At 43.4% G+C, this 25,849-nt stretch overlaps 1 protein-coding gene across 2 annotated transcripts; it reads right to left on the bottom strand.

Moving 5' to 3' along the window:
• Positions 1 to 11,781: 11,781 nt before the first annotated feature.
• On the bottom strand, positions 11,782 to 25,200 carry LOC142502741 (somatostatin receptor type 1-like). Of its 2 annotated transcripts, none has more exons than XM_075614141.1 (2): positions 24,902 to 25,200; positions 11,782 to 14,649 (listed from the first exon to the last, which is right to left on the bottom strand). In XM_075614141.1, exon 2 carries the CDS (start codon positions 14,094 to 14,096, stop codon positions 13,017 to 13,019), a length of 1,080 nt encoding a protein of 359 aa, XP_075470256.1. In that variant the 5' UTR covers positions 14,097 to 14,649; positions 24,902 to 25,200; the 3' UTR covers positions 11,782 to 13,016. The 2 variants fall into 2 exon arrangements, with proteins under 2 accessions (XP_075470256.1, XP_075470257.1); XM_075614142.1 differs by lacking the exon at positions 24,902 to 25,200 and adding an exon at positions 14,984 to 15,774.
• Positions 25,201 to 25,849: the final 649 nt, after the last annotated feature.

The raw sequence follows: 25,849 nt of genomic DNA, 5'->3' as shown, positions 1-25,849 counted from the left end.
TACATACATGTAGAGGTATCAGTACCGTGTTAGTCGAGCTTCAATAATCAAAAAATAAATAGATGATACCGTTCTGTGGCTAATGAAATGCTTTTATTTGTGCGAGCTTTCGAGATACACTGATCTCTTCTTCCGGCGATGTTACAATGAATGAAGCAAGCTTTTCGTTAGCCACAGAACGGTATCATCTATTTCTTTTTTGATTTTATATATATATATATATATATATATATATATAAATAAAAAAAATAAAAATTTAAGCATCTTTGTGTTTTAATTTAAAATTATATATCAATCTGGTATACATGACCCAAGAAAACATTTTAAAAAATCTAAGTAGATATGCACCTTTGAGTGGCAAAAAGAAAACCTTGGGTTCAGAATAACCACCTCCAAAATGAGTTTCAGCTGATGCAGAAGTAACTCAGTGGAGGAAAAATGGGCTGTGCTTTTCTTCCCAAGCAGGACTGTGATATGTTGATGCTATTGTATGTACTGTTGTTGTTATACCAGGGAACTAGAGATTGCTGGCACCGACACTGTGCTCATTTGCATGGCATTACCCAGAATCCCTGGCTGCAGTGGAAGCACTGTTTGTTAAGCAATAATAGTGAAAGTCAGGGTTTCAGACCTGAGACATGCTAATGCACCACAAGTTGTATTTGTTATTTACTGTATACTGTACGGTGGATGTTTTTTGTCACTTTTTTTTTTATACCCATCTAATCTTTTTTTTTTAATGTATGGGACTGATAAAAACTGTGAGCTGGACATAATAAAGCTTTGACTCACAGGACTGCACTATGAAAAGACGGTGATTCTGGAAGATTGTGATACAGGACTCAATTTATAAAGCCTCTTCAGCATCCAGTCATCACAGATATGTTACTTATCTACACCTGTTACTCCATGCTTTAAAAAATGGTCATCACTCCAATATTGTAATGCAGGCCTGCACAACTTGTAAAGCGAGAAGGGCCGAACTGCTCCAAGGAAAACAGATTCGGGCCGCACGTTTAAAATTATCATCATCATCATATCTCCCCCAGCACCTTTCATCATCATCATCATCCTCATATCTCCTCCAGCACCCCTCATCCTCATATCTCCTCCAGCACCCCTCAATCTCTCCCAGCACCCCTCATCATCCTCATGTCTCCCCCAGCACTCATCTTCATATATCTCCCCCTGCACCCCTCATCATCAACCTTTGCGAGACTCACCCTCTATCTCACACCCCATCTCTCCCCCTCACCCATACACAATACTCCCCCTTCACATAACACACAATACCCCCTGCAGACCACACACATTCCACCCCCCTGCACCTCACCTCACTCTCCCCCCTGCATCTCACATCACCCCCCTGCATCTCACATCACCCCCTGCATCTCACCTCCCTGCACCTCACCTCACCTCACACCTCCCCCCTGCACCTCACCTCACTCCCCTGCACCTCACCTCCCCCCCTACACCTCACCTCCCCCCCTGCACCTCACCTCCCCCTCCCCCCTGCACCTCACCTCACTCACTCCCCTGCACCTCACCCTCCCCCCCTGCACCTCACCTCCTGCACCTCACCTCCCCCTGCACCTCACCTAACTCACTCCCCTGCACCTCACCTCCCACCCGCACTTCACCTCCCCCCCCTGCACCTCCCCCCCCCTGCACCTCACATCACCTCCCACCCTTGCAACTCACCTCTCCCCCCTTGCACCTCACGGCGGCAGAGCAGGCAGGAGTAGCACACTCGTGCAGTCCTGAGAGCAGGCTCGCGGCTCCCGGGCGGGAGAGGAGGGGGCTCGCGGCTCCCGGGCGGGAGAGGTGGCTCCTGGGCGGGAGAGGAGGCGGCTCGCGGGCGGGAGAGGAGGGGGGAGAACAGCTCGCGGGTGGGAGAGGAGGGGGGGAGAGCGGCTCGTGGGCGGGAGAGCAGGCTCGGGAGGGAGGAGGACAACAAGATCAAACTGGAGCAAACAAAAGTTTTGAACAATCAGATCAGTCTCCAAAAAATATTAATAACCATCTTGTGTGTCATTCATCAAATACATAGGGCCTCATTCACTAAACAGTGATAAGTGGTTTATAGTACTACAAATGCACTTATAGCACGATATTGCCTGCTTTGCTATTCACTAAACAGTGATAACAGGCAGTATTATTACTTTTAACACTGAGCAAAAAAAGTCATCCGACAAGCCAAAAAAAGCCCAAAATCGCCTTTTTTTTTGCCAGTAATTGCTGGCCGTTATAAACTTATCGAACTTTAAAATCTTGCAATATTTTGCGCCAGCAAAAGGCTGGTGCTAAATATATGCAAGATCCATCAAAGCATTTTAGTTTATTTTTTACTGCATAGAATTGATACCAGAGGTCGGCAGGGACCCATGGTCCAGTGTGGGGTCCCCCCAGGTCTGGGGGGGGCATGTGGGTCTGGAGGGGTCCCCGTGGGTCTACGGGGGTGTCCGCGGCTAACCGCTAAGGTCATGAAAGGGTCAAAAAGCAGGCACTGCTTTGTTGTTGGTACAGGGGGTAGGTGAAGCTTGTATTTGCCACAGGGTGGTTGTTTAGGCCTTGCAGGAGGGTGGCAGTAGAAGTTAACTCCTTCATTACCTTAGTGGTTACAACTGCTGGGGTAATTAAGGGGTTAACCCCTTGCAACTACCACCTTCACCCATCCCCTGTACCAACAATAGGAATGGGTAAAAGTGCCATTAACCAAAGATGCGCTTTTACCAATAAAAAAAAATTACAGTGCAATACATAAATACAACCCCTCCCCCCTCCCCCTCCAACTCCACATACAGTACAGTAATGGGCAAAATTACTATTATCCAGACATGGATAATAGTGCATGTGCCCAGTAAAAATAAAACCAGCCAGCATAAAGTAAATAAAAGTTCTACTAACCACTGCCAGAATGAAGGCCGCTCTCGTCCTCATCACCATCCTTGTCCTCCGTTAGTAGCAACATTACAATAAAATATAAAATAAAATGGCCACTAACCCCTTAATCACCTTAGCGGTTAGCAACCGCTATAGTAATTAACGGGTTACATAGTTACATAGTAGATGAGGTTGAAAAAAGACATGGGTCCATCAAGTTCAAGCTATGCTAAATTTACACAACAGATACTTTATCCTATATCTATACTTACTTAACTCCTCATCTCAGCTACCCACCCGGGATGCCTAACCACCCACCCGAAGGCAACTTCCCCCACCCTCCATCCCCACTCCCCATTGATTACATATAATATGGGCATGATTTGCCACTATGGCAGTCAATGGGAAACCTAAAAGAAACAAGCACCAAAAATAAACAAGAATTGAAAAACCAATTGTAGCCCCTGTAAGTAAGAGCGAGCTACTTATCCTTCTCCTACTGGAGTAAGCCCTGGTAAGGGCAGGCGCCAGTAGTAACCATGGGTTTTCCCCCCTTCAAGCCCTGCCTGGAGTGATAGAGGAGGTCCTGCTGACAACATGAGGGGCAGGGCTGACTCTATTTAGTGGGCTGTCTTGTGTGTGTCTGAGTCAGTTGGTTTTGTCAGTTCGTGTGTGAGTTGAGTCAGAGCTGAGTGAAAGAGGTGGCAGTTCAGAATGCTCAGTTCTGTGAGGATGTCAGTCTGAGCTGGAGCAGAGTCTGGAGAGCAGAGTGTCAGGACTGGCAGTCTGTGGAGAGCCTGGAGGGAGTATGTGGAGTGATGTCCTGGAGCGGAGGAGAGTGCTGGTCTGAAGTGTAGTAAGACCGAGCAGAGCGCATGCCTGACCTGAGAGGCCATGTTCAACGTGAGAGTGATATTTGTAGGAGATACCTCAGAGCCCCTCTGAGTAGAGCGGACAGGACTATAGAGGTGGACCAATGCCCCTCACCCTGTTCAGGGGGTGAGGGGAAAGATTATAATAAAGTGCTTAATTCGACAAACTATTGAAGTTATTCAGGAACACCCTGTTGGAGTCTCAAGACCCAACCTACTTATCTACACAACATTAACCTCTTGTCACTATGGATTAAGGATATATGGACATATATTAAGTAGGATGTATATTAGATCATAATATTGCTATATATAATTCAGCTCATGTAATGATAAAGGTATTTCAAGTACTATTCTAGATGTTTTTATTGTTGATGGTGTATTTTTCAATAAATGTGTATTTCATACTATACTTGTTTTGAATGCTTCATCCTTAGGCACCTCGACGCAGTAGGCTCTGCATTCGTTAGAGATAATTGGGTTTATGCGCCAGAGTTTTTTCCTATTTGCCAGCTCAGGAGACCCCCTGCTCCCATACACTACTAGTAAAAATCACATTAAAGCAGCTTCATTACTTTAGCAGCTAGCCACTATGGTAATGAAGTTTTTATTATTTTTTGTGTTTTAATACTAGTGTGAAGGAGCAGGGGGTCTCCTGACCTGAACCAGATTGATTTCAGCCTCAGGGACCCCTAATTCCTGAGATACAGGCCCCGTTATAGGGTGCCGGTATCTCCTGCAGTATTTAAATTCCACGATCACGTGACGGAGGATTTAAAAATGGCGGGGATACCGGCACCCCATACCAGGGCCTGTATCTCGGGAAGCAGGGGGCCCCGAGGCTGAAATCAATGCGGTTCAGCTCAGGAGTCCCCCTGCTCCCGCACACTAGTATTAAAATCAATATTTAAACTGCACGATTGCCTGCAAGAGCCATGCACAGAGACGCAGCGTCTCTGTGCAACTCTTCCAAGCTGCAGTTTCAACAATTGTGACAGTGAGGGGGTAACCAGGCTCTTAATAAAGGTCAAGCCCTGTTTTGGTTACCTCTGATCTGAGTATAAGGGTTCGGGAGTATCAGCTCTTGAGCCCAGTACTGTTTAATGCATAAACTGTAATGTGTGTTAATAAAGAATGTATGTGTTTTTACCATTCCAGGGATGCCAGCAAGCAGGGATTGAGTTTCAGGGGGAGGGTGGGGGAGGTGAAATTATCAGAATGTGCCTAGGAGGTTGGGGTCCGAAGTTGCCGGTTCCCCTAAATATGTACCCAGGAATCATGTCTGATTCCCGGATACATGTAGGCACATTTTCACGGCAATATCTCCCCTTGAAAACACTTGCGCGACTCACCGCTAGGGTTCCCTGGTTCAGCATAGCCAGGAAAGGTAAATAGGGCAAATGGATGCAAAGAGTCCATGTAACTATGAGGAGCCCCTAGGTTAAGGGGGGTACCCAGTTAATGCCCAGGTAGCCCAGAACCTGTAATCCGGTTCATGGGCACTCCAACCATAACTATTCCTGTGAATACATTTACAGTTTATTTCATTATCTTGTTTTGCTCAATGAATGATCCTGGTAAAGGTGTACAATAAACCTGGTCTCCCATGACAACAATCAGTTGCCGATAGATAGAACTTATAGCGCAATTGAACTTAGAAAAAAAAAAAACAAGTCGTTCGATGCTGCACTTTTTACCAAACTTTAAAAACTTGTGTTTTTTCTTAGTGACCCTTTTGACCCACATATTTAATAGCGCGATAAAAAATGCAAAGTCTATTGGCGGTTCACTCATTTTATTGAAGTTTAGTGAATAGCCCCAGAGAATGAAATGTCTGACCGTGTGCATTTACAAACCGGTCATCACTCGTGTGTGTGTGTGTGTGTGTGTGTGTGTGTGTGTGTGTGTGTGTGTGTGTGTGTGTGTGTGTACATACACACATACTATACATACACACACACAAAAAAAAGAAAAAGAAGGTCTACATAAAGCACTCAAAATTGATGGAAAATTAGATTCATTTTATTAACAAAGAAAAAATAAAATATATAAAACACCAACCGCTAATCTCCTAAATAATAAAGCTGCAAAATATATCAACAGAAATATATAAATCCAAAAATAAACTAACTGAATATATAAACTAATAATGACTTAACCACCTAATGGACACATAAATACTGAGGAGAATACAAAATATCTACCAAGATATACATGGATACAGACCAGGGGAAAAGAGAATTCCCCTGGGGGTGTAACCGAGACCAAACAAATTTCTCCTAAGTAGAGTATATGGTGTTAACGTGATGAAGGGATATAACAATCCCAAGAACCCATTGAACGGAGGATTTGAAGAAATCAGTTAATCTGAAGAAACGCACAGAGTTATATGTGTTGCTAATACCAGGGTGGTTGTGAGCGGTGTACCCATATGAAAACATTAAGGGAATCCGCTGCCCCATTGAAAACGTTCCCTAACTGAATACAGTCAGGGCTGCCAAGAGGCGGGGGGGGGGGGGGGGGGACGACAGCCGGTGTTGGCGTCCCGGGCCCCGTGAGTCATATATATTTTTAAACTCAGTGTGGCTGCACCCGGCACCGGGTTCTCCGACGGCAGCGGCGGAAGTCAGCTGAGCTAAGCTTCCGGCGCGCCGGCATGAGAGGGAGGCCAGGCGCATGCGTGTGAGCAGCCTCAGCGTGGGACAGTTGATTGCAGTGGGGCAGGGCCGGTGGCAACTGCTGTGACCAGCCGCCGGGCGCCTGCAGTCACTGCCCCCCCTGCAGCACTGCCAGCCACTGGGCCTCGCCACCGCAGCACTGTCAGACGCCGGGCCTCCCCCCTTCATAGCACTGCTGGCCACCCCCGCCACAGCGCCTTACACCTGCTGTAAAGACCAAAGTTTCTGAATGTCTCTTTGCGATATCATGATTTATGGCCCTCCGCCAACTTAAACATGTCAATGACAGAGCTCCTCATATTTCATCCAAAACCTGACCCCACTACCTCCTAACACATTACTATTGGAAGTTCTGTCATGCACCCAGTAGCGCAAGCACACTGCCTAGTGGTCACATTCGACTCCTCTCACATTCAAAAAGTATCTAAAACCTGTCGCTTTTTCCTCCGCAATATTACAAAGCTACGCCCTTTCCTCTGTTGCTCGACTGCTAAAACGCTGACACAGACCCTCATTCTCTCCCGTCTCGATTACTGTAGCCTCCTGCTGTCCGGCCTTCCTGCCTCTCACCTGTCTCCCCTACAATCTATCCTAAATGGTGCTGCTGCCAGAATCACTCTAGTATTTCCTAAATCTGTCTCAGCGTCTCCCCTGCTGAAATCCCTCTCCTGGCTTCTTATCAAATCCCGCATCACACAGTCAATTCTCCGCCTCACTTTTAAAGCTTTATACTCCTCTACGCCTCCTTACATCTTAGTCCCAATTTCTCACTATACACCATCCCGACTCTTGTGTTCCGCTCAAGGATGTCTTCACTCTACCCCCTTTGTATCTAAAGCCCTCTCCCATCTTAAACCGGTCTCTCTGACTGCCCCACACCTCTGAAATGCTCTTGCCCTAAATACCTGACTAGCACCCTCTCTACCCACCTGCTTAACGAAACATATGAGTAGCTCCGTGACTAATACTATACACCCGATACATAAAGCTTGGCCCCTTGCAGATGCACTTACCAGAATGTCCTCCTACTGTTTCTGTACATTCTTACTGCCTACCAATTAGAGTGTAAGCTCTTCGGATCAGGGACTCCTTTAACCAAATGTTACTTTTATGTCTGAAGCACTTATTCCCATGATCTGTTATTTGTATTATGTTATTAATGATTGTCACGTGTATTACTACTGTGAAGCGCTATTTACATTAATGGCGCTATTTAAATAAAGATATACATTATCTACATGCATACACTTAACATTAGTGAAACCCTTGGGTAGTTGGCATGTTTAAAAACAAACATTGACTGAGATTAGCCAAAAGGGGTCTGCAATGCATTTCAGCGCAGTTTGGTCAGAGATGATAACTTTTAAGGACTGAAATCGGTGTGATTTGATGGTTCTGGACCAATAAATGTAAATTAAATGGGGAAAAAGTACTACATTTGTTTTAATGTACTGTAACTTCATTGCTGCCTGCAATGCATATGCAATATGCTGATTATCTGACACCGACTCAGTGAGACTCACAGAATCGGAGAGTCTTTATGTTGCAGCTCCCTGTGGCGAAAGAGTGGGTTACAAAATAGCTGAAAATGGTAATACCTTGTTTTTCTGTGTTTTATTCATCTTAATCTTTATTGGATGATACAGTATGTACATTCAAACCCTGAACAATACAATTTCCCACCTCAATAGCACAGAACAATTGTTCACAATCTTCATAGTCATTAATGCCTATCCCCCACTGAGAGACTTATGAAGTTACAGTATGAGTAACTACTTCCATGGCACTGGCAATGCTGTTTTACCATACTCCCTATATAAAAAGCACCAATTAACCCTTTGTTGAACACACACAGTGAAAGAGAACAGCCCCAGCCTGACCCACAATTAACCGTTGCTTGAAAAGGTTACAAAATATTAACCCCAAATGTGATTAACCCCGTCCTGTACCAAGTTAAAGCAACAACCAAATCGTATATTGGCACAGAAAGTAATGATGACGTTGGAGACCCATCAACAGCACAATTAACCCCACCCATTCATTTTATACCAGTGGTAGTCCCCTCCAGTCCTCAAGGGCCACCAACAGGTCAGGTTTTAAGGATATCCCTGCTTCAGCACAGTGGCTCTGTCATAATGACTGAGCTGTTAAACAAAAAGAACAACTACTGCTCAGCTAGAATGTAGATTGTATAAGGAGTGCATGCTGGGGTAAAGGACTGATAGCAAACACAGAAAAGTAACCCCTATGATGCGTTCACTCATTCTTTGTTTGCATAATGGCTGAGCTACCTGTGCTGAAGCAGGGATATCCTTAAAACCTGACTGGTTGGTGGCCCTTGAGGACTGGAGGTGACCACTCCTTCTCTATCCTATAATTAGTCAGGGCTCTTCATGAAAGACAAAGTGATGGTTAACCCCTTCTCAGCCATATACTTAGCAGAACTCTTGTTCCAGGCATGCAAAATAATTGGTACTCTTGCTCGTGAATCGGACAACAGTGATTAACCATTCAGTGCCAGGGTTAACCATTCAGTGCAAAGCGATGATTACCGCCTTCACCTTGTACGCACACCCAATTTAAATCCTTCATACACATAACGATTGGGCAACAATTGTTCTCTTGCATCGTAGCTAATTGGCACTATTATAGTGAACAGCAACTGATAAGCACCTTACCCACGGAATAGAACAGAAGCATAATTATATTTTCTGTGACCGTTCTACAGAGCAATATAATTAACCATTTTAATTTCTTTTGTAGAGCAACCTATACCGTGTTATTCACATCTGTCTGGTTGGAATTGGCAACAAGAAAAAGCTGCAATGTACTGGGTAACACTTTGAGTGCATGAGAGATTAAATAATTACCTGGCATGCTTTCAATGCACCGTTTAACCATTTCCCTGATTCAGAGCTCTACAGAGCATATCTCCCCCGGTTATTGAACCTTTAGAGTATTGATTAACCTCTTCCAATTCCTACAGGCACACTGTGTCCTTCCAGGGTTTTGCAATGTGATTGTTAATCTGTAACGCAGCATTATACATCTTGTCTTCGGTGAATTGCATAGCAGGGATTAACTCTACAGTCAGAGACCTGCAAAGCAACAATTAACCACTGCCTTCCAGAGAAATGTACAGGGCAGTGATTATTAACCCCTGTTAACACCAGTGAATTGAAAGAACCCTGTTAAGCACAGATTAGCATGGTACCAGCACAAAACCCTCAGCCATAATTACCCTTTTCTGAAAGATCTGCTAGGCAACAATTAACCCCATCATAGCCTTTGCAGAATAATGAAAACTTTTACATTGAAAGATACCTACAGAGCTATGATACGCACCACAATTAACCCCTTACTAAAAGACCTGCAACACAATAGCCAACCCCTGCCTTTCCTTAAAACAATATTTGTTTACCTCTTTACAGACTCTCCAGCATTGGGTACATGGAAATACTGTAGGTACACTCTATTTCCCCTTGACTTGCAGTGTCATTGTGGGATAAAGGAGCTTACACGCAAGTGAGCACCTCCTACGCTGCCACTATAGCACACGTAATAATTTACACGCAAAGATCATTTCAGGAATAACACTTGTATTTCTGGATTTATTTATACAAAAAATAAAAGTAGTGATAAAATCCCCAACAACCAGCAGATAATTTATCAAATCAGTCATTGTTATTCAAACTACAGTAATTAGCTGAAGGTTCTGAGCTTCAACCAATGGGAGACAGACAGTGGAGCACGACTTAGCTCTTGCACACAGGCAGACATTGGTACAAATCAGTACACCTGGTTTGAAGACACCAAATATAACTACAGTACTTGCTAAATAGGTACCGATTGAGAGTATCTCTTTCTAGTTTGAATTAGCCGCGGGGTGTGTTTAATACCAGAGAAAGCTGCAAAGCGATGGTAACCCCAATATCAAGGGAGAGCTGAATAATAATTAACCACTTCTTGGCATGTTAAACAGTGACACTTTGACCTTGACCGGAAGCACTTAATCAGTGCACCCTGAACCTGCAGCATACAGATTAAACCCGTCACTGACAGAGAGACCTGTAGTGCGACAGTTAATCTCTTTCACAAATACTTTCAGAGCAATAATAAAAGGGTATCATTTGACAGCAGTTAACCCCCTTAGCCTAGTACAGCAGTAATTAACCGGTTTAGATGGCGGATGGTTACCATAATTAACCAGTTTGGGATAAAGGACCTTACATGCAAGTGAGCACCTCCTACGCTGTCACTATAGCACACGTAATAAATTATAAGACCATAATAAAATCCTTCCCCATCAGCAATCTGAATAGTAATAACCCCTCCATTTTTCTCCAGAAAATGCATGCAAAATACCCTGTTACTGCGAGAGAAAACTGGACGTTTTACATATTGATACGAGCCAGAGAACACTTTACAGCAGGGATGCTCAACTCAAGACCCCCTTGACCCCCCTGCTTCAGCGCAGGTGGCTCAATCAGTGGCTCAGTCAAAGACTGAGCCATCTGTGCTGAAGCATGGATATCTTGAAAACCTGACCTGTAAGGGAGGTCTTGAGGACTGGAGTTGAGAACCCCTGCTGTACAGCATTGAGTCATTCTATTCTGCAGACATGATTAACACATTCCCTACCAGTGAGACTGTTTTAATTCTCTCTCTCTCCCCCCCCCCCCCTTTCTGCTCGGTATGCAATATATTCCCTTGTAGCAGAGAAACCGCTAACAGCATTTCAGATTACATATCATAAATCCATACTATGAATGGCACGGGGTCAAACAGCAAAGCACAGGCAATTACCCCTAATTTTGTAACGCAGGAAAATACGGGTACGCTGCAATTATTCACAAAGATCAACAGAAAGCAGCTGTGAGAAGACTTTAACCATCTTTAACGAGCTCCACAAATAAGACTTGACAGCACTTTTGCTTTGAGATATATATATATATGTGTGTATGTATATATATATATATATATATATATATATATATATATATATATATACATACATACATATATATATATATACACACATATACATATATATATATATATATATATACATATATATATATATATATATATAAACATATATATAATCATACGATACCATTCCACAGACAATCCGCAGTCAGGAAATCAGGAGACAGCACTCAGATGTAGAACAAAAATAAATGTATTAGTATATAATATAATACATCACGAAACCCTGAGGAAGTTCCCGTTGTGGAGGACCGAAACGTTGTGTTTCGTGATGCATTATATTATATACTAATACATTTATTTTTGTTCTACATCTGAGTGCTGTCTCCTGATTTCCTGACTGCGGATTGTCTGTGGAATGGTATCGTATGATTATATTATCAATATGGGACATGCACCTATAGCTTACCAACATATACAGGAGTGCCAACTGACTCTTTAACTATATATATATATATATACATACATATATATATATACATACATATATACATATATACATACAGTATACACACACACACAGATGCAGCGGCCATTATTTTAACAAATCACGAGGTGTATACCTCGGAATACCCATGTCATGGCGCAGGATTTCTTCCAACTGTACCGCCTTAAGATGCGAGTGCATAAAATGGCATTTTAGTGTTCTGGCTTTAAAACACCTGAAATTGACACAGTAACACAGTACTGTACAAATTACAAATTATTCATTTCATTGCATATAATTGCACACAATCCATGAAATTCAAACAAAGCAACCGCGATAAACACGTGTGCCTGGGGCGATTGGCGGCGTTAATGCCGCGTGGAGTACAGCAGCGCACACGAAAATGGCGCCGTGATCCCTTAAAATAACGTCCGCTGCATCTGTATATACACACACAAATATACATATAGTGTTTTCTGCATAATATTAAGCATTTTATATATTAAAAAGCTATCCCCAAATTGACCAAATTGTTGACAGATACAGAGAAATAAAGAAAGAACAATTGCTATGGAGGAGGGTGAAGGTATATGGGTTGGCATATTGTGATATTCACAGTAGTTCACTTAATATTTTTAATTCGAGGGGGGGTGGTATTTTTTTTACGCAAGAGAAAACTTAAATACATTGCAGACTCCTCTGGCAAGAGAATGGTAAATTAACTTTTTATTCAAATTAGTTTATTTTAATTGGCAATGCAGATCCATGTTAAAGAGCATTTTCTTTAACTCAATCCAGGGTTTAGGAGACAAAGCTGTAATCCCTTCCCAATGAAACACACATAGCACAAAGATTAATCCTTTGACTGGAAGATCCATGATGGATTATATCCATGTTGGCGAAACCCTCAGAAAAGCCAAGGATCAACAATACATCTATTTGCTCTTTCAGAGAACCAAATAAATATATATGTATCACACACCCCAAATGCACACACCTCTGACCTCCCTCCTGTTGTCATTTCAAAAGTATATGTGATTCTACCCACTTTAAGCAGTGGGAGTTAGTCTTCAAATAAGGGTGTCCTTCTGGTTAATAGGTAGTATTCCAGGTACTGTTGCCTATTTTATAGAAGATGATAGTCCAAAATGTGCCAGGGCATGAGTGTTAATGAGTTCTAGAAGTACAAGTCCCATTGTGGTACATGCTGCCAGTTGTCAGCATGCCATTCTGCAGGTCCTCAGCACTGTAGACCCTGGTTTTTAGAGCTGTAGCATAATAGTCCACTGGCTCCTCAGTTGCATTCTCCATCCAGCTGAGGCATAGCACCTTCTGAAAAGAGCGTTTAAAGTTGTCAGAGAGAAAGCCATATAGGAAGGGGTTGGCGCAGCTATTGGCATAACCAAGTGCGACAGAGAGCTGGCTGACTGTGGTGTCACCCTTCCTGGCAAAGACACCTACCAATTGCACCACGTAGAAAGGCATCCAGCAGACCACAAAAACTGTCACCACTACAGTCACCATGAGTGTGAGCTTACGCTCAGAGCGACGGCGTTGCTGCCAACCAGCCTTGAGTGCTACCACCCTCATCTTGGTGATAATAAGGATATAGCAGAGGCAGATGGCAGCCATGGGGAGGAGAAAGCCCATCAAAAAAGTGTAAAGCACAAAGACCACCACCCAACGTTGTGACGGTTCTGGCATCAGCACATTGCAAGCCACTGTACCATCACTGTTAGGTGCAGTGCTGGAGAAAACTACAATGGGCAGGATAATGAGAACTGAGAAGAGCCAAACTCCAACATTCACCATCTTAGCCACACTTGGTCGGCGGTAGCGGGCAGCACTGATAGGATGTACCACAGCCACATAGCGATCCAAGCTGAGCACTGCCAGGCAATAGACACTGGTAAACATGTTCATGGCATCCAAGCTGAGCACCAGTCTACAGAGCAATGAGCCAAATGGCCAGTGACGGAGAAGAGTAGATGTTACGAGAAAGGGGACACTCAGCATAAGGAGCTCATCGGCAATGGCCAGATTCAAAATATAGATGTTGGTGGCTGTCTTCATTTTGGCATAGCGCAGGATGACATATATGACCATAGAGTTTCCGCAAAGTCCTACAATGCAAACTAAGGAGTATACAAAAGAGATGAAGATAGCAATGCCCGGTGACTCGACCAAAGTGCTATTGTGAGAGACATTACCCCAGGTGGACTCTTGTGAATTAACTCGCAATCCCATTGTGTTTGTGGAAGTGTTTGGCAGAATTTTGTTGACAAGTGTTGGTGTCTACCACAACTGACCTCTTCTTATATATCATCTACTTTTGGTATCTCACCATTGACCTCTTAGCTATCGTTTCTGATTTTCAAAGATCGACAAATTACAGCTAATTAGATGATGTGCAATTATGAAATCCTGCGCCATCTTTGTAACACATCTGTGAGTTGTAGAATGAAACTTACTGCATTTGGTGCTGAAACTCTTCCTCCCAATGGAGATTTTCAATGTGACTTTAATTCTGTTGCCTTTAAACTATCTTCTTCCTCCATGCTTGTAAAGTCGCCCAGTTCTGTGTCCATCCCTTCTTGTTAATATGTTGATACAGTGATTATGCTGCTGAGCCACAGGAAAGACTGCCAACTCTTCCAGCCGGTCTAACCTGGAGCCTGAATATCACAATAACCTCTTATCCGACCTCAGATGATCAGGATCTGCAGGTTTCATTGCAGTCGGTGGCTGGAAAGCAGAAGCTGGAGGAGGAGCTGCATCTCTGGCTGAGTAATTCACTGATCTGAAAGCATCAGAAGCCGTTAATAAATAACAATAATACACACAAAACCTAAGAGAGTAGCTTTGGGGCCGTGATGACACCACTACTGCTGCAGGTTGAGACTAACAGGATGTGTTAGATGCTGAGGGAGAGAATGGGGAGGTCCTACATGTGCTGAATGGGGAGGGGAGAATAGCTCCTACCTAATTTATTGACCCCCTCCTTTGGAGCTCTCTATTTGTCTCCTTTTATATAATTTATTCTTCTTCTTTTTTTAACACTTTCACTGCCACTTAGTAGCAGCAAAATGGTTAATGTCTCAGTCCATATACTGTACATATTTTTTTTATTTTACCTATTGCTCCAATTTCTTTCAGCATCTTTCCAATTCCTTTGTCTCTTTTCTTGTCTTTTGTCTTTTGTCTCTTTTCTTGTCTTGTCTTTTGTCTGCGTGGTTTTCCTTTTTTTGTTTCATTAACATTTTCATTGATTGACTTCAATTAGAGAGACTCACTTGAAATATATGTAGAGAGTGATGGCGATGAGTACAATGTGCTGTTCACCACACGACTGAGACTTAGAATATTTGACTTAAAGGAGACTAAGGGCTGCACAGCTGGGACACAACCAGTGTTTCAATGGGTTTGCTTTTCTTTTATAAAGCTGGGCCTGTTTTGCACTGATTTTTGCCCCAGTTTAGCCGCTGGGAGTCTTTAGTGAATAGATCTATCAGGACATTACACATCTCCACTGCTTTTCATTTCCTCCCCCTGTCTGTGCAGTCTGCACACGATTATTCACAGATTTATAACACTGAGGATCAATTTTACTAAACCCAAGAGGATAGTAAAGCCCATTTGACTGAATAGGCTTGATGGTGCTCTGATGCTTAGCGTCACTTAGCAGATCTGGATTTAAATGGTTTACATTTGTGTATCACATGAGCACTTGCACTATTTGTGGTGGAGATTTGGTTTTATGTCATTTGAATTATTCACATATATATTCACATGTGATATCACTTGTTCACTTAGAGTTCACAATTTATTTACCTATAGTGTCACATTAATATTAGTGTATTTAGACACTCATTTTTGTTAGGAGCTATTACATTTTACATTTTCTTTAACAATTATATAATCAGAACAGAAATATACGGGAACCTAGGACCATGTTTGCTTTTTAAAAAAATGATAATCTCACCTTTTTCAGATGTTGGGAACCCTTATCTATCAAGGCAAAAATGGTACACTGTATAAAATCAATAGGTTTTTTCTTTGATACATCTGGTTCAGTTTGTTCTGCCCCAAAAATACACCACTTTTGCCTAGATACATGGGGGGTTATTTACTAAAGTCTCCCAGTGTAAAAAAATGTGCCATATTTATCAAAAGTAAAACTCCCATTGTTTTCAATAGGATTTCTTTCCTTTGAGTATGGCTGTTTTTTGCACTGGCTTTGCCCTACTTTTGATGCTGGGAAACTTTAATAAATAGACCCTATAGCCCTTTCAATAATCTGAATATTCCTACTTTTACATGATGATAAATCTTAACTTCCTTTTGCTCCTAATAGGTAACGTATTTTGCTGGAGCCGGTACTTTATTTTTACCTCTGTTAACTTTTTATTGAAACATAACATACTTTATTTCTCCATTCGTGCCGTTGTACCTCTCGGAAGCAGTCTTGCAGCCTTCTATCTGAAGGTCCAGGCACTCAAAAATCCATTGTGGTTGATCAGTCAGTGAAAGGATCCTCTAAATGTCAGAAAAGGCAATAGGGCAAGGGTGGCCAACTCTAGTCCTCAAGGGCCACTGTGGCAGGATAACCTTGTGGTAGGGTCAGTAAGAGTCCCAAACAGTGGGTAAGGCTTTTACCTTCAGTGGTTTATTTTCCATGATCAAATAAACATTATGTACACTGTCCCTTTAAGGAAAACAAACCATAAAAGAAAACTCTACTCCCTTAGGAGACTTAACAATACAGTAGGTCCCTAGCTATCCCCTGGGTAGCTAGCCTACTTCTAGTTTATACAAGATTATGCAGTGAAAGATATAAAGTCCTTAACTGTGTTTGGAAGTTTTGTCCTTAGAAAGTGTCCATGTAATCCCTTCTAGATACTGCGACAGCAGCTTTAATTTCCTCTGCAGGGTTGGAAGGTTGGTCCCTATTAGACAAGGCTGTGTCCAGCAGGCTTGTCAATGCTAGTGGCAATCTTCTGTCTCAAGGAGCAGAGCCTCTGGTGTACTTCCTGGTTTGGGAAAAATCTCTCTACTTCCTGCTCAGGTTGGTCACCTTATACAGCTGCCTTATCTCATCCCTGATTGCCAAGGTAGCTCCGGATGGTTAACTCTCTGACTGCTGGTTTCAGCAGTCAGAGATATGGTTCCCAGGCATAATTATCAGTGAATTCCTTCACCCTGTCACATACCACCTCCATTTAAACCCAACCCTCCAATCCTTCTTGCGACCAAAAATCCCCATTTCCATGCTCCTACTCCAGACTATGCTGGGTGTCAAACGAGAAGGGCTGGAGGGCCATATACCACGGGTTAACCTTGGGTTCGTGTGCTTTATAGTATTTAGTCATTTAAAGGGTGTGTGGTCAGTGACCAGTGTGAAGTGTACCCCTGCTACATAATGTCTTAATGCCCCAATTACCCATTTTACAGCGAGGCACTCTTTTTCGATGACAGAGTACCTCACCTCTCTTGGAAACAGCTTCCGGCTGATTAACAATATAGGGTGTTCTATGCCTTCAAATTGTTGGGTCTGCACTGATCCCAGTCCTACCTCTGAGGCATCCATATGGATTATAAAAAACTCCTTAAAGCTGCAGTTCAGTCTTTTTTTTATTATTATTTTTTTTACTTCAATAGTTTCATGTGGGCAATCTCTACTTACCTAAAGAACTGTATAGCTGCAGGTCAATTCGTTCTCCATGTATTGATCGGCGAAATTTGGTGACATCATTAGTGAAGGGATATCTTTTTCTTCTGCTTCTGTCACTCAGTGGAAGATCATGAATATTCATGAGCACTCCTGCACTGACATGTGCTAGAGGGAGGGCAGGGCTGACAAAGGGGTGTGCCAGGGCTTGTGACAGGACATGAAGGGGCAGTGCCTTAGCAAATGGGTGTTAAAATAGAATACAAGAAAATTGGTCTTTCAAAGTTGTTTTTTTTAAAACAGAAAATGCTAAAAGTATTTTTTCTTACTACAGAACTGATTTATTAAAAAAAAAAAAAACAAACATGCAGGATATTGACTGAACTGCAGCTTTAAGAAGTGACCTGTTCTGGTTTATATTATTCTCGAAAATTACAATATGTGGCTCAGTGGGAGGCAGACCTAGGTAAGGAGCTAGAGGAAGAAGATTGGGATGGGAGCTGCTAAGAGTTCAATTTGCACGAGGTTAAAGGAGAATGCATATAAAGTCCTAATTAGGTGGTATCCCACTCCACTTAAATTATCTCAATTTGTTCCAGGTTACTCCCCATTGTGTCCCAAACAATGTTGAGAGCCAGCTGACCTGTTACATATGCTGTGGTCCTGCCCTCGTCTTGCACCCTTATGGGAACAAATTAAAGATTGGCTACAGAGTATTTTGGGCCTCAATATTCCTTTGGACCCCTTGCTACTCCTATTAAATAGACCAATGCATGGGGTTAGCCAGAGTTGAAAACAAACTAGTTGCCCACTTTGCAACAGCAACGAGGTGTGAGATCACTGCATTATGGAAGAAGAAAAAAAAGAGATTCCTTCACTGGCCAAAATTAGGAACAGAATATGGTTTGTGTGTCAGATGGAAAAATTAACAAGTCTAGTTCATGAGACTGGCAATAAATTCCAAAAAGTCTGGTTGCCGTGGCTAGCTCACACAGAAATCCCAGAAGTGAACATCACCCCAGTGCTGCTATGATAGTTCTAAATGCGTTCTCCTCTCAGTAGATGTAGACTCACTGGAGATAGATAATAGGAAATCACCACCACTAAAGGAGAACGGGACCACACAGAAGATGGTGTATCGGGTTTGAGACAAAAAAGAGGACTTTCTATTCCACCCCCCCCCTCCCTCCCTGACCAACCTCCACTGCAAAGGTGTAAGGAACCAGGAGTCACGCCGCCCTCAGCACGCTCCCACCTTAGCGTCTCCATCCTCCATGCTCCACGCTCCCGACAGCACATCCTCGGGACCCGCGCTTCCCCCTCGCAGCGCTATGCACAGGCATGCACCCGGCTCCTTGCTGAAGACACTGACGGAGGTCCCACCTCTGGTTTGTGTTCACGCAACAGCAGCGCGTGCAGGTGATGCGTGCGCAACGCACACAAGCCCCGCTTCAACAGGTATAATCTGCTACCTAGCCTACACCTGTCTCCTGCATTTCTGCCTATCCCTGCTCCCGCTGAGGACGCACCTCCGTTCCTCCTCTTCTCCCATTGGTCCCTCACTTCCTTATATGCTCAACTGTGCCACTGGCACATCGGCTGAGCATAGTTAATGTTACTGCTCCCACACACTTATCAAAATACATATTTTTATTGCACGATCGCCTATAAGAGCCGAGCATGGAAACGCAGTGTTTCCAAGCAGCTCTTCCAGGCTGCAAATTTTTTTTTATCAGTTATCGAGCTATAGGATTAATAGCACGATAGCACTGAAACAAAAACTAGTCGGACGATAGAAAAAATGCACCATCGGCCTTAAAAAATGGCCTTCATTCTTAGTGAATACAATTATTGGCCTCATTCTTTTGTGCGCAATAAATCTATGCATAGTTGGGCACAAATGCACTGATTTTATCACTGCTTTGTAAATCACCCCTATAAAGTTCTTAACTGTGTTTGGGAAGTTTTGTCCTTAGAGAGAGAGTCCATGTAATCACTTCAGGATACTGCAACAGCAGCTTTAGTTTCATCTGCCGGTTTGGAAGGCTGATCACTGCAGGTGGCAATCTTCTGTCTGAGGGAGCAGAGCCTTCGGCATGCTTCCTGGTTTGGGAAATCTCTCTACTTCCTGCTTAGGTCTGGCACCTTTAACAGCTGCCTTAATTCAGCCCCGATTGCCCAGGTAGCTCTGATTGGGTTAACCTTCTGACTACTGGTTTCAGAAGTCAGATATGTTTCCCAGGTATAATTATTAGTGAATGCCTTCACCCTGTCACCGCCACCAACTGGTCCTGTTGGTGGCCCTTGAGGACTAGAGTTGAGCACCCCTGCACTATGGGTACCTGGAATCGAATCACCTACACAATGTCATTATCAGAGATAAATTAAAGAGAGATAATATTGACATGAATAAAGCAATCAGGTATGTTGTTTGTGAGAAAAACAGTGATGGAAGTCACTTCATATGATCCTATGCTTTGTGTAGAAATGTTATATCAACCCTTGGAGTGTCAAAGAAGCCGTGTAACCAGAGTGCCAGGATCCCGCCAGGAAAATCATGATCATATACCCGGAAATGGAAGAGGAGTCGTCCCATACAATTTCCCTTCACTCCAGATCACGTCCTGCACTCTATGGGAATGCAGGATGCAAACTAAGCTGAAAAAAAGGCTTTCCTTGGTCACATGACCAAGCCCCTGGAGTGCCAGATCCCATGGTGTAGAAACTACATCTTTGGGCACTCAAAGGGTTAAACTGAGTTGAGCTGCAGAGGCACAATCATTTTACTTTCATCCTCTATGGCAGTGGTTTCAACCTTTTCTTTGTTTTAAGAACCCTAAAATGAGATTATGATTCTGGGGATTCTGCCCCATAATTGTACCAGTCTTGCCTTGATAAATAGACACTGTTCTGTATTTTTTTTTCATGGCTCCAAATCTAGGGCAAAAACTGCAACAAATGTATCCAATGGACAATCCCATTTATGTCTGTCAGATTACTCTTCTTTAATACATCTGGTACAGAATCATTGCCCAGATTTTGCTGCTGGTAGACTTTGATAAATACACCTTAATGCAGGGATGGCTAACTCCAGTCCTCAAGGGCCACCAGCAGGTCAGATTTTAAGGATATCCCTGCTTCAGCACAAGTGATTCAATCAGTGGCTCAGTCTTAATGACTGAGCTCCCTGTGCTAAAGAATTAACTAATACCTGCCCTAGTGTACAGTATTAAAGAGGGTCTGCAGAAACACATGAAGCCATGAAGGCTTTTATCAAAGTCATACAGCTCCGAAACTGGTTCCATATTTAGCAAAGAAAGAAAATTACTTACAAATCAATGGCAATTTATTTCCTTTTATTATTCTGGTGCAGTTTTTGGGGGGCCTCTACATTGATAAGTATCCCTCTATTGTACAACGCCTTTTGACTGTAAAACTAGAGCAGAAATAGAACCAGATGTCTCATCGGAAAAAAATCTCACTGCTGATCAATGGGACTTTCTTCTTTGATAAATCTGCCATTTCAATTTCTTCACCAGTAATGCTCTGGTTCCCCAGCCTGATAAGTAACCACCCGGAGCAAATTCCTTATCTCGCCCTGGGTATGGAATAATGCTCCATGTTGGTGATGTCACTGTTGAATTATTATGCTTATTGTCAGGCTGGCTGATCAGATATATGATTTTCATGCTCTTTTCATGCTCCAATCTCCCTCTCTCCTTTGATGCTTTGCTTTTCTGAGCAGTGCGGGGGCAGCTGAGAGCTGAGTAAACACAGAGCCTGGTACATCTTATCTTGTTTGTTGAGATCAGCATTGTTCAGACCTAATGACTTCCTCTCTCCATCAGTGTGTGCTTGGGCTTCTCTCACAACACTAGTGCTGTACATGCAGCTTTCTATTATCGCTGCATTGTACACCTGCCATTAGAGGCCTTTCAAAGCCTTTTTATGTATGTTGCAGAGAGTCTCCCTTTTACATTCAGTGTATTTATCTGGTGATATCTGGTTATAAATGTGTAGGTGTACAACCATATGTAACCCCTTCAGTGCCAGAGGATTCTGCATTCTAACCTTCAATTTACCATGTTTGCAAACTACATTAAAAAAAATATATAAAATACTTGTCTTATTTTTTTTTAATGGTGTTAGTCACTTAGATGTAAACCATTTAGCATGTTATTGTCACGAATTGAATTTGTTTCTAAGTAGGACCTCCCCTTTTCAGCATAGTAGCAGATGTTTGGCTACTGTGGACCTTTAAATAAAAGGCCACACTATCACTTGTTGCCTAGAAAGTTTATCAATGTTGTTAACCAGCTGGTCAAACAATGTGCTGAAATGGGTTAACTCTTTCGCTCCCAAGAGCCACTTTAATGGCTCTGTTGACATAAACTGTGCTCTAACACAGCGGAGCGCAATTATTTTTTCCCTGCTTTTTTTACCTCAGCTCTGGCGTTTTGGGCATCATGATGTCACGTTGCCATTGTAATGTGACTTCACATGACCCCACAGCGCCATTTGACGTGGCGTTGCCATGGTGACGCATCTCCAGAAGCCGTCTGAGCCAATGTAAGTGCAGTTTAGTTTAGTTTATAGAGGCCTTTGCCGTTTCCCCGGCATTTAATTTAAGTGCCTTCAGGAAGTGCACGGGGCCTCAGTAAACCGCAGGGCCTCAGTAAACCGCGGGGCCCCCAGAAGCTAACCTAGCGTGCCCCGTGGCGGGTGCCCCCCCCCCCAGTTTGCACACCCCTGCTCTAACAAACCTAGGATCCTGCAACTTGTACAATATCTTACATTTTGATTTTATGGCATTTAGACATCCCTTTTTATTGTGCTGACTAATAATCATTTACTGGCAGCAAAATTACTTCTACACATTCTTTGTATTAGAAATGTCACCTAATGTATATTTTTTCCACTGTCAATAATTTAAATGTGGTTTTTGATCTCGTAACCCCTCACAGATTAAGATCAATAAAACTAGCTATTTCTGCTACAACAGAATTTCTGCTGAATTTTTTTAATGGATTTTCACAACTTTTCACAATGTACGCAAAACCTAGCCTGGCTATATACCGTACATTGCTGAATTAATTTCTGCAGAAAAATCCCATCTGTTAATTTTTTCCTCCGCTCATCCCAAATTCCTCAATATGTGTTGTTTTATCACTCAGCTGTCAAGGGTGCGTCACTCCGGAGTGAGACTGGGCTTCACACCTGCGTGAGATCTATCCGAGATTGCTCCTCCCCTCCAGAGCAAAGGAGGAGCGTCTGCCATGGGTGAGGTAGTGAAGAAAGGATGGCGGGGTGAAGATTAAACGGGCGCGTGGCAATGATAAAAGTGGATGGGTTGATGACAAACAGGGATGAGCAATGGCAAATAAAGGCAGGGCTGCCTCGGGCTCTCCTGGTACCATATGATATACCGTGAGCTAGTGCATAAGACATATAAATTGCATGAGACTTGAAGGGGCTGTTCTCACTAACTTTCTATGTATGCCTTAGTTTTTTGTCTTAAGCCCAACCAATTTCCTCTGTTTACACATTCAACATCATAATGTTTTGCCTGGCAGTTTTAAAAAACACACCATCTGCAATAGATACAACTGAATGCCCTGAAATAAGTAAATGAAAGGATATCCAACTTTCTGTGAATGTGCACTTAGTTGTAAATCTGCAATCTATATTTCTTTTTTTAATTTCCGTGCAGCTCCATCTCACCTACCGAAGGTTTGCTTTTCTTTCTTGTTTTTTTTTTTACGCCTACAGTACATACAGTAGAAGAGCACATTCTGAGTCCTGTTGTGGTCATCTAAAACATGCCTTTATATTGTCAGCTGTTCAGTCATCAGAGACCAAGAACAGAATAAAATTCCCACTGGCAACTTCTAGGTTCCCACATGGAATTCACAGCACTATTCTCAATAGACCAATGTGCTGCAGAGATGTCGGCCTACAAGCTCCGAAATTCCTAAGATTTGGAGGTTCTGTATCAAAAATATCGCATTATAATGGAAAGGTACTCATTTTTATCATTTTCACTGAATCAAGTCTATAAAAATGATTCTGCTCACAATCAGTGAGACTAACTCTAAATCAGCGAGATGCAGAACATCAGCGAGAGTTTACATAATTGGCCGCTATAAGATAGCCAAGCTAGAATAACTCTGGCAATCATGATATTTCAACAATTTGCTAATTATTTAAAATAAAAGATCTTAAAAAGTAAGCTTTTTAAGGATTGCAATGGCATGCAGGGCCTGCTCACTGTCACGGGATTGCCAGGTGTTGAAGATCATGTGGTACCTACGGAGCCAGGGAGGGAGAGGCCTAGACTGAGGGGAGGAGGAGAGAGGCGGATTGCATCTTGCCTGTAAAACAACAAAGAGGGGAGCAAAAAGGAAAAACACAAGTTCCAGCACAATAACTTTTATAAAAGGAACGAAATACACTTACATATAAAATAGGATCATGTAGATATAGTCATCCACATATCCAAAAAGACACATCCACAGAGTGGCAGATCCTGAAGAACCAGAACCCCGCAATCTCACAGTCCAATATCTGATCAGGAAAGCAGTCCAGACAGCAAGTTGTTAAAAGTGGAGAATGCAGTTTGGAGTTGGCATCCTCGTGGAGGTAGGGGGATGTCAGCTTCCAGGTGTCCAGCATCATGCAGCTGCATGGTGACCTCACAGTAACGCGTTTTGCGTCAAATGACGCTTCATCACCCCGATGAAACATAATTTGACGCAAAACGCATTGAGTTAAGGTCATCACACAGCTATTTGTCTCTCTCGCCCCTCTATCTCTCTCGCCCCTCTCTCCCCTCTCTCTGTCTCTCTCTCCCCTCTCTCTGTCTGTGTCTCTCTCTCCTGTCTGTCTGTCTCCCACACTCTGGATCTGGATATCTAAGTTTACCATATATATCTTAATTGAAATATACCTACACTCAAGCTTCACGCGGGAGACAATCGGAATCCCCCCTAAACCAGAAGACAGGTAGGGAACACCTCGAAACGAAACGCGTCGCGAAGTGTGTAACCAGCCTATCAATTGGTGGCTGGCATACACAAGTGTATTTGCTCCGGTCGTGACTCCGGAATCCATCCGGCTTCTGCGAACAGGGGGCCTTTTTTCCACGCATGCGCACTCGCATCACGCTTACATCCGCATACAGGCAGAAGTGATCAACAGTGAGTGCCCCGGAATCAGTCCCAGCACGCGGGACTGCTGCATAGGACACTATACCTTGCCCCCCTGCTTGATCTATTGCAAAGCTGATCCGATGAGGAGCTAATTTGACATGTACATGAATTAACTTTTACATACATGTAAGTTACTATATTGTCGTTGTTTTTACCTAAATATACCTTATCCTTACCTTGGTGCGCTCCTGTGCTTTCTTTCTTGGTTGTCTGGTTCACCGACTGAGTTCTCCAATGGTGTCCATCTCTGAAGTGGGGGGAAGCACTTCATGCCACAGGAGCTGCAAGAGGAAGGAGAGAAACTATCTACTTTCTACCATCTTAGGAAGCAAGAGCGTAGACTGAACACTGACGGGTTTCTCTTCTGTTTCTTTATTTTACTTATCGCTGTCTGCAGTTTCATCTCTTTCTCTGGAGACAAACTTTTCTTTCCTTTAGCTGCACTCCTCAGCAGCCTAAGGCCTCGGCCAGGCTTACCGCTGGCGTGCTGAGGCGCGCCGAGGCTCAGGGAAAGTGGGTGCTTTCCCTGGCCTTGCGGTTGCTTGCCCGGCGCGCCGTCAGGGGGCGGGCCGGGGGCGGGCCAATTGCGTCACGGAGCTGGTTCGCCCTCATTGGGCGAACCGCTCACGTGACCGGCCTGACGCGCCGGCAAGCGGAGGAATTTTAAATTCCCCTAAGACCTACGCTTCCGCGTACTTGTGGAATCGTAGGCGAGCCCCTACTAAAGTGGCTCTAATTGCCGCTGTAGGGGCTCAGTGCTGAGCGGGAGCGCGCCTCAGCGCGCTTCCGCAAGCAAGCGCTAAACATGGCCGAGGCCTTACTCCTCTCACTCCACCTGGGGCTGTGGCCATGATGGGTCTCAGACCCCTCCCACACACAGCTCTGTCACTGCACCTCCATCCTCTCTAACTCTCATGCAGTACCTGCTGTAACCGTTGCTAGTTATAAGACATCAGATTTAAAAGCAGGTTCTCCTTTCTCTTATTCGCCTACAATGTCTGAGGTCCCTTTGACTGTTTCTAAGGCTCTTGCCACAAAGTGTCCCATCATATCTGGTATATCTACTGTGGATTTTCAGAAACCCACTTCAGAGACAAACAGACCTTTCACTAATGTCCCCACAT

This window comes from Ascaphus truei, chromosome 9, assembly GCF_040206685.1.
Source record: "Ascaphus truei isolate aAscTru1 chromosome 9, aAscTru1.hap1, whole genome shotgun sequence".
Lineage (NCBI taxonomy): Eukaryota > Metazoa > Chordata > Amphibia > Anura > Ascaphidae > Ascaphus > Ascaphus truei.
Note: the sequence above shows the minus strand (reverse complement) of the source record. Positions and strands in the feature narration are given on the sequence as shown.

Excerpts from the sequence above, each read along its gene's own strand:
- LOC142502741 (XM_075614141.1), bottom strand. The coding sequence starts at position 14,096 with ATGGGATTGCGAGTTAATTCACAAGAGTCCACCTGGGGTAATGTCTCT.